The sequence below is a fragment of the Onthophagus taurus genome, chromosome 10 (genome assembly GCF_036711975.1).
Source record: "Onthophagus taurus isolate NC chromosome 10, IU_Otau_3.0, whole genome shotgun sequence".
In the NCBI taxonomy this organism is placed as follows: Eukaryota; Metazoa; Arthropoda; class Insecta; order Coleoptera; family Scarabaeidae; genus Onthophagus; species Onthophagus taurus.
In genome coordinates this window covers 3,299,587-3,314,924 of record NC_091975.1, presented here as the reverse complement: position 1 = coordinate 3,314,924, position 15,338 = coordinate 3,299,587, and the positions used below count along the sequence as shown (strand labels likewise).

Here is a 15,338-nt window from a genome sequence, read left to right as displayed (position 1 = left end):
CATTTTTATTTTATGCACGTTTTAGGATGAATCAACTGCTTTAAATTGGAATTTGGATTTCTATATGAAAAATTGAGGATTTCATTGACAGATGGCGCCGATTAATTTATAATTAATTACGCCACTTTTGTAACCACCCATCAGATAAGGGTGGTTACAAAAGGCTGCTTTAAAGGTACTCACTCCCTATTTTTCTACAATTTCCTTTGGTTTTTTTTAAATTTTTTTTTTAGAAATGGTTCTGATTGGGCAACATTTTGATTTCTAGTTTTCAGAAACCATTCGGAACAGAATTTGTCGATTTTTGAACCCTCACTACTCAAAAAGTTATTCTTCGCTTTCTGTTCTTCGTCAATTTCTTGAAAAATCATTTCTTAGAGTCCATGTTCACTATAAATAAATAGTTTGAGAGCCCAAAAGCATATTTTGAAAGGGATTTTTACTCAATTAAACTTATTTTTTCACAAAATTTAATAATTTTAGCAAGAAACGTAATCGTAAGGTTTAAACGTCAAAACTGACTTAATATGGATGGTTGTCGCTAGATGGGGTGAGCAACTATTTAGAAGAGAAGGATTTTTTTAAGGTAAAAAAATAGTCATAAAAGTTTTAAATCTTTAGCTGAATGTAGATTAATTTTTCCTTATTTTCCTAAAAAGATCGTATATTAATGAGGTTTTTTCTAAAAAATTAATTAAATCCTCAAAAATAGATAAGATAAGATTTGGGGTTGATTCCAAGATTTTTGTCCGCTTATTAAAGCTGTCCAAGAAGAGCTTTAACAGTATCAACAATTTTTAATGATTAAAATCAAATTTAAAGCTTCTAATACTATTTTTAAAGATATCTTTTTCAGTAAGTGAAGTTGGTAGCTTAGAAAAAATTAAATCAAACTTTGACAGATAAGAAAAAAAATTACAATAATTAAATCATACATCAAATTTAAGAGTACAAAAACATTAAACGGAATAAAAAAGAACGCGACAACGACGTCTCTTCAATAATATGTAAGGTTATTGACAGGCGAGAACCGGAAAATGGGATTTCGTATTCCACCGCCTCTGCACGGCGCAATGTCGATCGTTTTGTTTGTGACAGAAATTTAATAAATACGAAAAATATTCGAAAAACCCATCGCGATCCAGTTCTGTTCGCCCCTTTTCTTCTTGCTTCTCATTTCTCTTGAACCGCCCTCGTACATCGTGCTCTCTATAAGTGTTTGTGACGGCGAACGTCTTTTATCAAACGAAAAATAACGAGATTAAGTTTATGTCATATTGAAAAAGACAAGAAATTGAAATAATTACTTTAAAACTTTTGATAAACATTATAATCTATCTATATAATCTTAATTTTTTTCCTAGGGGGGGCAATTAGAATGTTAAGTGGCCGTTGTACCGTATCCAAAATGAGCCGGTTAGCTTTCGTGGGGGTGCGCAATAATGTAGCGAGGTCCCGAAATCCCTTGTAATGAGTTTTAGTGCGCGATGTTCAGCCCAACCCAAGCCGCTTTCGTTCGTTATTGCAATCCGCCCCTCCCCGAAATAATCCCTCTAGACACTTCCAAAAACGTACAGCCTCCTTTCACTTAATAAGAACTTCTAAAAAAATTAAAATTAATAAGTATTCACAAACAAAATCACTCCATTTAATCTCACCGTATCTTCTATAAGGATAATAAGCAGCTTCGAGAACATCTACGTCATCATCCACATCAATCATAAATAATTCATAAAAATAATAAATAGCCATTCCGCAAACGATCGCTTCGCAAATAGCTGAACCGCAATGGACGAGTAAATACATTGAAAACGACGTTCCTGTATCGTAAACATCTTGATTTTGTACATTTTTTAATGCGTTATAATAAATCAACCAAAATATATGTAAACTAATATCGACAATTGCCGCTACGATAAACGGCCCCAACAGGGGGTACAATCTTAATTGTAATCCGGCGAAAAATGGGGCGAAAACGCATATCATCGCTATCGTTGTGCCCATATTAATTACGCTTCCTCGTTTTGGTTCTTGTTTAACCAAACTAGCGTAAAATATCAAACGTAAAATAATCACCATAAGCAAAAGAAAAGCAAGGATTACTAATAATCTTCTTATGTTGGTGACGATTCTATACACATTTCGAGTGTTTAATTTTCGAAAGAAAACTCTTGAACGTGGAGTTGATGTTATTCTTTCTGTGATAATCATCACTAAAAATTAATGTAACTTGACACTTTATTTGTCTTATTAAACGCAACCCTACATTTTACATATTTAAATGTCAGAATGTATGATTAAAAAAAAACTATTTAGCTATACTACTTTTTATTCGCCCGACTTGAGTCCTTGTGACTTTTTCCTCTTCCCAAGATTGAAAAATCATCTCAAAGGAACTAGTATCGAAGTTCCAGCACCGCTATGTGGATTGGAAGAACTGTTTCCAGCGCTGTGTGGCTTCAGAAGGAAGTTATTTTGAGGGAAACAATTACTTAATTTCACATCTCGTATTGTGATTTTATTATGTACTCTTTGAAATCGTATATCTGAAGGAATTCATAGAAAGAAAAGCAGGCGCCAATTACTCGAAGAGAGTCCTGGAATTAACCCGTCGGCTTACGGGTGTAATTAAAATTTATCGCACAGTAAACTTGGAGCCGGGGTTCGGGTAGGGTTTCGTTTTAAAACGAAACGATTTTCCGCCTAGCATCGAGGCCCTGTTGTAGCAGCGTCTTAATTGACACTGTAGCAATCCGGATGCTGAGCGCCCAAAATTAACAGTCCCATACCGTCCGATCCGAATCTCAACAACGATTTGCACTTCCGCTTAATTATCTCCGCACGTTTTCCAAATAAACCTAAACGGTCCAAGAAAAACATTCCAATAACTTAATCTTTATCTAGTATCATTTTCGCAATTCGTTGAAATTAGTTGTAATTTTGAAGCGGCCGATAATAAATTAAGTTAGGAAAAGAGAAAAAAATAATGGGAAAGGAAGTAGTTCCGTAAAAACGATTAATCGACTCGATTTCGAGAGCCAGCAACAGTTGAAGCTATTGAAGTTTCAAGTAAAAACTTATCTAAGATTCACCAATCCTTAATCGAGTTCTTTTTTGCTTGAATCTGATCGGAACGCAAATTGCACAAATTTAATATTCTACAGCTATGAGAAGAACGAATTTATGTTGTCGTTTTGTTTACCCAACCTCCGCCTATGTAGTATATTGAAAGGAGATACCGTCGCATCGAAGGAAGCAAATACAATACACGCCAAAATTCAATTTCGGCCGGAAGAGACTGTTGTTTGTGTCGTCTTCGAGAGGCTCTCCGTTTTCATTCTAAAAACAATTCAACGTAATATATAAAAGAAACTCAAACAGTAAGGAAAAAAGTTATAAATTTAAATTATTAGAGAATTGTCCATCTCAAAAGATAAATTAACATTGCGGTTCGTGCTCGAAGATTGATGATGTTAATTTGGGAGTTTAATTCGGACGCATAATTATTGGAAACGTTATTCGTTGCTGTCGAAACGATAAATTTGGGTAGTTTATAACCTCACTCACAAGCAACGGAAGATAGGAGAATATCTCTTGATTGAAGAGGACATAGTGGGGTAACTGTTCTGATAACAAGAACCCTATGTGCAACAGGGGGCGTGAATTCGAGAGGGTCACCCTCTCGGACATAGTCCAAACGTTCAATACAACCCTCGTCTTGTTTCCACGACATCTTTCAACAAAAAAAAACATCCCCAATAATGTCTTAATCTTAGATAGTATTTACTGCATACTTAAATATGTTGATGATGCTATTTAATGTGCAGTTGGTTTATTTTTGGGGGGTTTGGAAAAGTCATTTCCTTAATGGAGTCGTTTCGAAGTCAAACGATGGTACGTGATTTTCCTATTTCGGGGGCTATCGGACCTATTTCGTATCTCGAATAGGCCGCGTAAGAAAACCTCCCATCCACAAGAATTCGTCTTCCTTTCGTCGTCGTGAACGAATAACACGATTTGCATAATGCAGTCCAAGGAGGTTGAAACCCCGGAACCCGGAAGAATCTGATAAGTTCGGAACCCCACGGCAAATCTGTTGCCTCAGCGGGCTAATAAAATACCGGCTCCCGGTGCCTATAAACGAGACGGGGGCCTTGGCTTTTATGGGATAACCTCAAAGGAACAGAACAAAATCTTGTTATTTGGAATTATCATAGTTTATCTTTAGATAACACCAAGAAAAAAGACTTGTGGTGATTTAATTTTAAAATTGATATAACTATGAATGGATTCGAATTCGGTATTCCCTCTATCTTTAATTAGCTTAATGTGATTGAACTGGGCAGGGCTATTTATTCGATTGGGATGCTGTTGCGCTGGGCTGTTGGATGTGGTTCGAAGCCGCGCGAGCATAAAAGTTGCAAATAACGGGATCCTGTCGACCGAAAACCAATCATAAATTACGAATGGATTGGATCGAACTACGCGACAACGTCCGCTATTTTACACGGCTTCCATAAATCCAAACCGGGTTCGTGTTTAAATTACCCCAACATACATAGCAGTTCAACATCCGTAATTAGTATCCAATTTTATATACAAAATCCGGTCGCCAAAAGCCTTCTGAACGTTTTAATATCATACGCCCGATTATGTTGATTGATGTTACATCCGAATTGTTGAACCTGATCATTGTAATGAAAGATTTATTATAGTATAATTTGAACGTGAAGTATTTTTAATTTTCGAATATTACTGGAATCATATAACGATGTTTCTGTATCTTCGTATTTCGGGAAAAATCACTTCTTAGAGTCCATGATCACTATAAATAAATAGTTTGAGAGCCCAAAAACGTATTTTGATAGGGATTCTGGCGCAATTAAACTTATTTTTGCACAAAATTTAATAATTTTAGCAAGAAACGTAATCGTAGGGTTTAAATGTCAAAACTGATTTAATATGGATGGTTGTCGCTAGATGGGGAGAGCAACTATTTAGAAGAGAAGGAATTTTTTAAGATAAAAAAAATAATCATCTTATAGACTGCCAATTTGTTGGCTGCATGAACTACTTCATCTGGAAGAATGTAACTTTCTTTATAGACTGCCGACTTGTTGGCAGCATGAGCTACTTCATCTATATAGAAACTTGTAACATTTCTTATAGGCACGGCTAAATTAAAATGTTTCTACTTTTAGGTCTAGTGTCTGCTGGCGATGATCAAATTAGAGAATTAAAAAAGAACCAAGATGCTCTCAAAACCATGAAATGCTTTTAACAACATATGGTGGTCCGCAGTCTGCAAAAACATAAAAAAGATGAATAAAACAAAATTAGTTACTTTATTAATTGATTTCAGATCGTAACAATATGTCTTAAATAAAGCTTTATTTAGTTACTTTATTGTTAACCAATTCACTTTACACCCGGTTCATTTCTCATTTCGTTCCATTTTATACGATCGTTATCGCGATAGTAAAGTAGCCAACCCGAGTTTAATTGAATTGTAAAAAATACATAGACTGAAACGTTTACTATAGGGATACGAGACCAATTTGAAGCGAAATACTTGTTTTGAAATGAACGTAGTAAACTTTATGTTTTCTCGTCCTTAAAGTTTTCCTGGTCAATGTACCGTTTTGTTTTTTATATTCGTGGAAGTTTTTATGTCCGATTACCTTTTTCAAATCATCCTATATTTCGAAAACAATAACGAAAGAAAAACAAAAAAAAAAGACAAATCTCCGGAGGCGATTCGCGCCGGAGGCCCGATTTCCGAAAGATACTTTAGCGGAAATTATTGTTTTCCCAAGTCGTGGAGCGTGAAGCCCCACTGCAACACAATTTCCAAGATGAACCTAGGATCGAAAAACCATCACTTTGAGTGACTTCTTTCAATCTACTTTTCGAAAGTCGTTTTCGTATCAAAATCAATATGTCAAAAGTATTTTACTTAGAGTCTTATTTTAAATTTGATGTGATTGATTTGAATAATCGATATATTTAGTGGTGAACATTTTGTTTTTTGATTTACGACCTCGACGCCTGCGGTGCCACAGTGACCCATCAAATATGCAAACCGTACCCGAGGGTTACAACCGAGGGTCAGGTTGTGGTTTGTTTTGTAGGCAGCCGCCAGATCTCGTCCTGGGATGGACGTAATGGAAAGGTCGAAGGACCACAGTCCGAACACCAGAGAACAAATCATTAAATCGACGAAAAAGCGACGTCGTTCGGGAAGGTCCGAAAAAAGGGCGTGCCCTTTAAAGTCGGTAACTAAATAACGAACGGGTGGGGTATAACGCCGGAAACAAAGAAACGGTTCTGGGCAAAAAGAGGAAAGGCTCATTAAAAGCGAGGCGAAAGTGGCGCAAAAAGAGGGAGCCCCTTTGACGTAACGAGGCCTCTGCGCTATGCGCTTAACGGGTCGTCGCTTTTTTTGCCTCGGTTTCCTGTCGGAATTTTGTTGTTTTTACGACCGGACCTTTTCGCAATGTCCCATAAAAGTCAGAATGTAGGGAATCGTGGTTTGGATTTTTTTTAACCACAATAAAGTTCGTGTTTGTACTTATACTGAGCATTCCTAAATGTTTAAACTTTAAAACCAATTTAATACTACAAAAATCAGTACTTTTAAAATTTTGAAAATTTTGGTGTCGATTTCAATTCGAAAAGTTTTTATCAATTTAGTATCTGGCTGAACTTTAAAGCCCCGATTCTCGGGCTTAACTCATCATTTATTTAGTTCGAAGCTAGCGTTACTTTTAAGTTTAGCGCGCGTGGCACTTTAACTGACATTAAGTAATTTCTTAGAAAAGTGGGAACTTTTCGTGGTATCGGCGAAAAGTTTCGCCCTGAAAACCGGACCGGACCAATTAAGCCGCACCGTGCATAGATCGGGCACCCAAGTCCACAGTAAGAATTTAATTAAATTCTTCTTTACCATTCGGTCGCGGACACTCGAACGTTTATTCCCGGAATTTTCTCGAGGCGCAAGCCCTCGGAGATTAACGTAATCATCTTATTTCCTAGATATTAAGTTCCGTCTGCGGTTGGGGGTCGAGGAGGGGTTTTTGGAGTAAAATAAACTCCCGGTAATTCCCTTTCGACCCTTCCCGACTTACCCGAACGAACAATGCCTTCATTATGACGCACGGCTTTGTCAAGATTAATTCTCCCGTTGACGTCGTCGCTTTAATTATCAACCAAAATAACTAACGATACGTTAATATTAGTTTCAATTTAAAAGAATACAATTAAAGTTAAGATTTTTATATTTACTTATATTTACGTCGTGTACAAAAGAGAGATACAGTTTCCATAGTGATTAGAACTTAAATTTAGTGATCAATTTCAGTATCCAGTAATTAGTGGCAATATCTATAGTGCTTCGTTACAGCGCCCAGAACTTAGAAAGAGCAGTCATAGTGATTAGAAGCACAATTTAGTGATTGATTCCAGTATCTAGTGTAATTTTGGTGATGGTTTTAGTGTCTAGTGGATGATTCTAGTATCTACCAGATAACCCCAGTGTGTAGTGGATGATTTCATTATTTACAAGATATTTCGAGTATCCAGTTGTTAGAAGCAATATATATATAGTGCTTTTTTTCAGTGCTCAGAAGTTAGGCACAGTGTTTATAGCGACTAAAACCTAAATTTAGTGATTATTGCAGTATCTAGTGGATGTTTCCAGTATCCAGTTGTTAGAAGCAATATATCTAGTGCTTTTTTTCGGTGTCCAGAAGTTAGGCACAATTTCTATACCGGCTAGAACATGAATTTAGCGATGATTTTAGTATGTAGTAGATGAATCCAGTATATAATAATTAATTTGAGTATCTACAGCGATTGATTGCAGGGTACAGAAGTGAGATAAACTAGATCCAAAGATTACCAATTTTGGGGTGGTGCAACATAAATAAAAAGTTTGCTTTTTGCCTGATTTCACCTTACCCTAAAAGATTGAGTATAATTGTATAATTTAGTAGTATTTGTTTTAATGCAAATAAAGACTTTTGTAATACTATTGGTGTCTTTTTGTAGTCAATTTTCCTGAATGCTGTCCTGTTGTTGCACTTGAACTAGCATAGAGGGGAGGACAATGGCACCTTCAAAGGAGTCAGGCGCACACCGGGATTACTGCCCGCTCGCTTGTAAAATTACAGGATAAAGCTGGGTTGGCAGAAAGGGACCCCGACGATAGCGTAAACATTACTTCGTCGTGATTCCTCCTTCCAACTTCTCCTTTAATTGAACGGATAACGTCCGAATACGAGTTACCTTGTAGTTGGGGCTTTCTTAAGCCGTCACTAAGCAAACATAGGGTTTGAAAATACAAACAAGATTTAGCAAAAAAAAAGAAATAAGGAAATTTTCTTTTACGAGAATAAGGGAAATTGTCTTGTCTGCGGAAGTGCAGAAGAAGGATCCGGAAATTAAATAGGACTTTACTTGTCGCTCAATTTACGGATTAACTCAAAAGAGCGAACAGCGAAATTGAAAATTCTAATATAGTGTGTGGGAAAAGGGATGAAAGTTGTTTGGTTCGGAGTCGAAATGGTTGTCCCGAAAAGTATATCTTTATACTCGAGTCAGGCAAAATTCTTGGGAATAATCCCAGTCGGTTTAATTAAAAAACAACAAACCGCAAAGTTCTATTCCCGCCCTAGCAGAAGCAATTACAGCACGCAGTTAGCTCTCCATTCGCGACCACGGTCGGCGAACGAAACGAAACAATCCGTTTTCCAGGATCGGGGTCCTTTTTCCCCACGCAATTAATACGAGAGAAGCGGTACTTGGTTTAAAAAAGAATTATTGCCGCGACGAATGAGGAAAAATAAACACCATTAAAAACAGAACCGTACTGATTACGGCAAACCCTAATTATTCCCCAACGAATTAAACTTTTTACCGCAAATTAGGATCGATTACGAGATGCTAATATACTCTAAAACCAACTCGAATTTTTTTTTTAATGATTTTTTTCTTTTCAATTTTCTAGTAGACGCCAACCGAATGACTAATACTTTTGTTCGTGTCGTAGAGACTCCGCATCCAATCGGGTGGTTGCTTTTGTCGTTTCCTGATGGAGTGTCGCGTCCAAAAAAGAAGAAGGAGGGAAGGGGAGCTTGAAAAGCGAACAGAACAAGAGGAAGTCAAAAGCTGGGCCCGAACTTTATATTTATCCTCGAAGGCTGAAGGAGGGAGGTGACTTCCTAGTTTAAGAATCGGATTTAAAATCTCGTGGAGCACAATGCCCCGGGATGGAGTTATTTAACTTTTCTTGGGGGGTGGTGAAATTATATCGATTGTTCGTGGGGCTCGCTACTCGCCGAGTCCATTAGACGCGGTTTTTCAGGTTAACCGCAAGTCGAGTACTTTCCCATAATAACGATTTTCATCCTTTAAGCGGAGAAATTACGACGTTCCACCGTTGATACACGTTTTAATTCCGTTTGTTTCGTGAATCAACCGAGAGGAATTATTCTTCACGAGGCGGAATAATTAAGATGCAAATTCCTTCCATTTCAAAATCATCTCTTCTTGTTGTTTTAACAACGTTTAAAAACCAAAAAAAAATTATTTACTTGCAAGAAATAGAAAGAGGCGTAAATGGCTTTCTTTGGAAAACTGCGTTCGGATAATTTCCCAAGAGGAGACGTCGCTAGATGTCATCCAAAAGCTTCTACGTTAGACAGAGACATACAACGTTTACTTTTCTTTCCGGCGAGAACCCTGAGGATGGTGTTGCATTATCGGCTGAAATTTCACAGGCGTCAATATTTAATATCTTCCTACCAGAGACAACAGTAAAACTTTAACGTCACACAACAAAATATAATCTACTTAGTTTTTAATAATTCATCTTGGTCAATTCGTTTGACTTTGTAATTTCGCGTAATAAGACGTCTTGCCAAGGGGGTAATTATTCCACATTACCTACTTCTCAGACTTGTACATAATTAACTTCTTACTGAATATTGTATTCGATGACGTTTCCACAACTCAGGACATCTCCACGACGCGCACTAAACACTGACTCAGTGGTCAGAATACATCGAAAACGAACACCCAATCAATATTTTAAGTGGTTTTATTCGAATAAAGCTGTTCAATCACTAATAATTAAATGCAAGATGATATACTACGGTGTTATTATTATGTGTATTGAATTAATTTCTTTTGTGTCGACAGGACCTATTTCTTGCACGTTATCGTAAGTACAGTAAAAAATTGATATGCATGATTTACTTCATCTATGTCTATCCATCTAGGTCTAGTGTTAGTTCTAGTTTTAGTTCCATAAAAATATACAACAAGGTAAGACTACTAAACAATTAAAACTAGAACTAATACTAACATTAAAACTAAAACTAGACTTAGAACTAGAATCATTCGAGTTTAGCCGTTTTAAGAGACGTTCGGCTAAACCCAAATGTTTTTAGTTCTAGATCTGGCTTGAAAATGTTAGTGCGGTATATCGAGGTTTTACTGTATTAAGAAATGTCTTAAATCCAGAAGATATTTGCAAAGATATTAATTAATGTCTTAATGTAGTGTAAAGTTTTAATATATTTTTAGATGCCAACCTGGACCTAATTGTAAAAAACCTACATGTTCTTGCCCAAATGGTTACTTAAAGCACCCAGTTTTATTAAGACTTTGCAATCCAATCTGCTCACAACCCTGCATAAATGGATCTTGTATTAAACCAGAAACATGCGGTTGTAAAAGAAATTTTATTCTAAACCCATCCAACAAATACGAGTGTATATCAAAATGCGCAACTTTCTGTTCGAACGGAACTTGTTCGCCGCAAAATATTTGCGTTTGTAATGACGGCTTTAAATTGGATAAATTTGATAAATTTAAATGCAATCCGCAATGTTTCAACGAATGCATCAATGGATTTTGTTCCGCGCCAAATATATGCACTTGCAATGAAGGATTCCTCTTCGATCATCAATTTCAATGTTTACCTGATTGCAGGAAAATTTGTAAAAACGGTAAATGTAAATTTAACGGAAAATGTACGTGTGGGGAAGGATACAGTTTAGATGAGTTTAATCCATATAAATGCGTACCTAATTTTAAACCCGAATTTAAAATTAATTATCACGAAAATTTCGAAATAATCACAAATAACAAATACGAAGAAGAATTTATCGAACAAAGCGTAATTAATGAAACTCAGGTTACATTTTCAACTGAAAATGATTTTGAAACAAACCTCAATGATAATAATGAAGAAAAATTGATTCAAAACTTTACCACTGCAATGTATGAAACTGAAAATAATTTTGAAACAAACCTCAATGATAATAATGAAGAAGAATTGATTCAAAACTTTACCACTGCAATGTATGAAACTGAAAATAATTTTGAAACAAACCTCAATGATAATAATGAAGAAAAATTGATTCAAAACTTTACCACTGCAATGTATGAAACTGAAAATAATTTTGAAACAAACCTTAATGATAATAATGAAGAAAAATTGATTCAAAACTTTACCACTGCAATGTATGAAACTGAAAATAATTTTGAAACAAACCTCAATGATAATAATGAAGAAAAATTGATTCAAAACTTTACCACTGCAATGTATGAAACTGAATTGTATGAAACAACTTTAATAATGAAAAATGAAATGATCGAGATAACCACAGAAACTAATGATAATGATATTTTCGAAAATAATATAATTTTACCTCGAAATCTTTGTGATATTGGTTACATTTTAAAATCAAACAACTGTGTACCACATTGTGAAACACCTTGTATAAATTCATATTGTTCAGGTCCAAATATATGCACATGTAAAGAAAATTTTATACCGGATGCAAAGTTAGAAAATAAATGCGTTCCAAAATGCGAAATGGAATGTGTTGAGAACGCAAAATGTATCGATGGAAAAATGTGCGTTTGCCTGGAAGGATACGAGCAAACGACGAATCCTTTCCGATGCAATAAACCTGAAAAATTGGCTTCGTGTACGCGAAAATGTGCGAACGGGGTGTGCGTCGAAGCGAACACTTGCCAATGTAACCCTGGATACGTAAAAGATCCGAAAGATGATTCATCTTGTTTACCTTCTTCGTGCGATGTGGATTGTATCAATGGAAAATGCGTTTGTCGATGCGATAAAAACTTTGAGTTTAATATTACAACGAAAAGTTGCGAAAAATCGAGTGGAAAAATAATGATTTATAACATTTATTTAATAGTTATAAAAATCATTCTTGTTTATTTATAATTACTTGATTTGTTAGAAGAAAAATAAATGTAAAGTTTACCTTTCATTAAATAAAAGAATGCTTTTTGCGAAAGTTTACTTTTATTCGTTTGTGGATGCAAAAAATGAAAAACGAAAATGAGGCCATTAATTTAAATTAGAACCGGCAACGGACATCGATCTCAAGCGCTAATTGGTAGCCGAAGAAATTTACAACGTTCGCTCCTGTCTTTTCTACCTGGGAAAGCGGCTTCTCAAATTTATTTATCGCCCGAGGGATCTAATTGAAAGTCTTATAACCGTTTCCGGTATAAAAAATAATATGTGCTACAGCGTTTTTACCCGTTTTAATACCCAACAATTTAACCTACTTCGAGTTGAATTCGGGAGAGTTATTAAATATAATTCAGTATAAATTCTGAGTTCGTGCTCGGAATGTTGGTAGCAGGTGCGTTTTCGGTTTCCTTTTTTTTTATTTCGTTGTTTTTTCTTTCCGAGCGAAGGGGTAAAATACTTTTTAAGTGGTCGTTTGATTTTAATGCTTAACTTTGTCAGCAGATTTACTAATGCGAAAATGCACCTGCAATGCGACCAATATTTTTCATCAGCACACAGGAAAAACGCACTGAATGATAAACGCTTTTGGACAGCGCAGCACTTTTAAAGAGATAACGCCTACTTTATTGCATGGTAACGGCGGTTTTCGTCGGAACGAAATTGCATCTCTACAGTAATTGCGTATCTAAAAAAGTTTTGTTACCATTAAACTTTTCATATTTCCATTTCGAATGACATCTTGTAGATAAATTCTAGTTAAAAACTATCGTAATGGCATCGTGATTTCAATTTATTTTTGTTGGTTAACATTTAAACCAAACAAATTGAAGTTAAAATGAGATGTGTCATTATGAAATGTCATTATTACGATTTAAAACGGGTATTCGATACTATAATTTTGTTGAAATATCTTACGAATTACCTTAATCTTGCTTCTTTATCGTATACTTTTATTGAACTAAAAAGTAGAACTAACACGACCTAGAAGTAGAAAGTTTTGGGTTTAGCCGTGCGTCTGAAGAAGCGACTTACATTTTATTTGCACCTAATAACTTAGAATAGTTGGACTTAACTCATTTTTATGATTCATGGACACAATTGGAAGACTATCAACTATTTTATCTAGAGATGGTAAAAGTGAGTCTCCATTAGGATTATTTTTTTTAATTTTTTCTTTAAAAACATACATATAGTGAAAGTATATGAAAGCTTCTTGGTAAAGCTTATACGGTAGGGTGGTTTTCAATTCGAAGGGGGTGAAATGTTCCCGTTTTGATCAGATACCGTCGTCGTCGTCGTCAAGTGTTCTCTTTGAGTTTAGACGAAAGGGAACGGTGTCATGGCGTATAATAACGCCGGAAGCGGCGGTAATTGGCCGCCCTTTCCGTTAATTATGTAATTATATAGTGCGTTAAATCTCGAATGAAAATTTCGACTAATTTTCTGCCTATTAGGCGACTTAACGAACTATGATGGGTAAAGCCCAAGAATTATATTGATGGATTTCCAAAAGAAACGAAAATAAAGGGAGTAAAGAATGTAAAGCGATTAGGATGTGTATAAAAAAAGAAAGAAACAGTGGGGTCATCGTAAGAAAACGGTAAACGAGCGCGTGGGATGCAGTTGCACGTCTTAAAAACAATAGGGAAAGAGTCTTGAAAACATCTCGAGACGAAACGGTCGCGTAAAGCACCGTTTCATACCCCGCTTTCCCGGAGATAAGGGTAATTTATTTCTCCGGATCTCAGAGACTACTTAAACTTTACAGACTGAGCCCAATTGCAAACCGTTTTTTCTCAGTAACCTTAATTTCCTTATTTATTTTAAAGGTAAAATTTTCATGATTTGTAAGAAAGTTTTAATTCGAATGCAACTTCTTGGAAAATTAACAAGCGCCTAACTAGGAGAGGAGGAGGGAGAAAAATGTAAATCGTTTCGTTATCATAATTTATTTCGAAAGGCGTTTTAATTAAATAGCTACGTCAAGAACGAAAACAAGGGTTTCCCGAGGGAAGTTTCGAGCGAAGGGAAGAATAGTAGCAAAATTAATGTCGGGGAAGACACAATGACACGTGAAATTCGCGGGGAAATTGGAAATTTTATAAGACAGAGAAAAACATCTCCATTTTCACCGCTGCAGAAGGCCCGATTTCGATACACAATTGATTGGTACTGAAAAAGCGTACTGCAACCGTACAATATCCGGTTTGTTTCCGACTATAAATCAACGGTTAAACAACGCACGGGCAACCCTCTAGTTTTGGTCGATCGTAAATCAAATACTTCACGTTCAAAAACTGGCAGTTATTAATTATTTATCAAAGGAATCAATTTCCTATCGCATTGTCAACAGTGTAAAACAATAATTTATAGCACTTTTCAATATAAATACTAAATCGATTTTTAATTGACCTCCGCTTTGTTGAAATTTAATTAAAAACGAAAATCATTGTATCAATTAAAAATTGATTAAAATAACTGTGGTTTTTGTAAATTATTCCAAATATAAATGATACACTACCAAATTTCGTTCCAAGTGAATGTTTTAAATAATACTTTCAACGACAGTCAATTTTGAACAGAGTTTACATTTAATAATAACCGATCGTGTTCGAATAAATTAACAATTTTAAATAAATATGTTGCTCTCTCGCCGTAAATGGTAAAACTCAATTAATTAATGAAAATATGTTACGATTTCATTTTCGGGTAATTGTACGGTTCATTTGATTATTTATTTCTTTTCGGATTCTATTTTTTTATTTCGATTACAAACGCGTAAAAGTGGCGAAAAAATTTTTGCACGAAAACATTAATCAAAGCTGCTTTTTTGTCACGAGCTTTTTATCGGTACAACACCTTCCAAAAACTGAAAAGCACGCAATTTATTACAACCGTGGATTTATTGTGGCTGTATTGATGATGGGTTATCTTTTATTCCATTTTTTTTTTAACTCTTTAAAAACGATGATTTGAACAACAATGATTTACGATGAAATGAAGCAAATTTTGATTATTATAAATATCTATCGTTTCGACG

General features: G+C 35.4%; 2 protein-coding genes across 2 annotated transcripts; one reads left to right on the top strand and one right to left on the bottom strand.

Annotated features, from left to right (window-relative positions):
* Window positions 1-1,263: 1,263 nt before the first annotated feature.
* On the bottom strand, window positions 1,264-2,835 carry LOC139431472 (uncharacterized). Its single transcript, XM_071199286.1, has 2 exons — window positions 1,659-2,835; window positions 1,264-1,601 (listed from the first exon to the last, which is right to left on the bottom strand). Exons 1-2 carry the CDS (start codon window positions 2,209-2,211, stop codon window positions 1,585-1,587), a joined length of 570 nt encoding a protein of 189 aa, XP_071055387.1. The 5' UTR covers window positions 2,212-2,835; the 3' UTR covers window positions 1,264-1,584.
* On the top strand, window positions 2,773-12,335 carry LOC111428217 (fibrillin-1-like). Its single transcript, XM_023063656.2, has 2 exons — window positions 2,773-10,222; window positions 10,588-12,335. The coding sequence occupies exons 1-2, from the start codon at window positions 9,996-9,998 to the stop codon at window positions 12,260-12,262; spliced, it is 1,902 nt and encodes a 633-aa protein (XP_022919424.2). The 5' UTR covers window positions 2,773-9,995; the 3' UTR covers window positions 12,263-12,335.
* The last annotated feature ends 3,003 nt before the right edge of the window (window positions 12,336-15,338 follow it).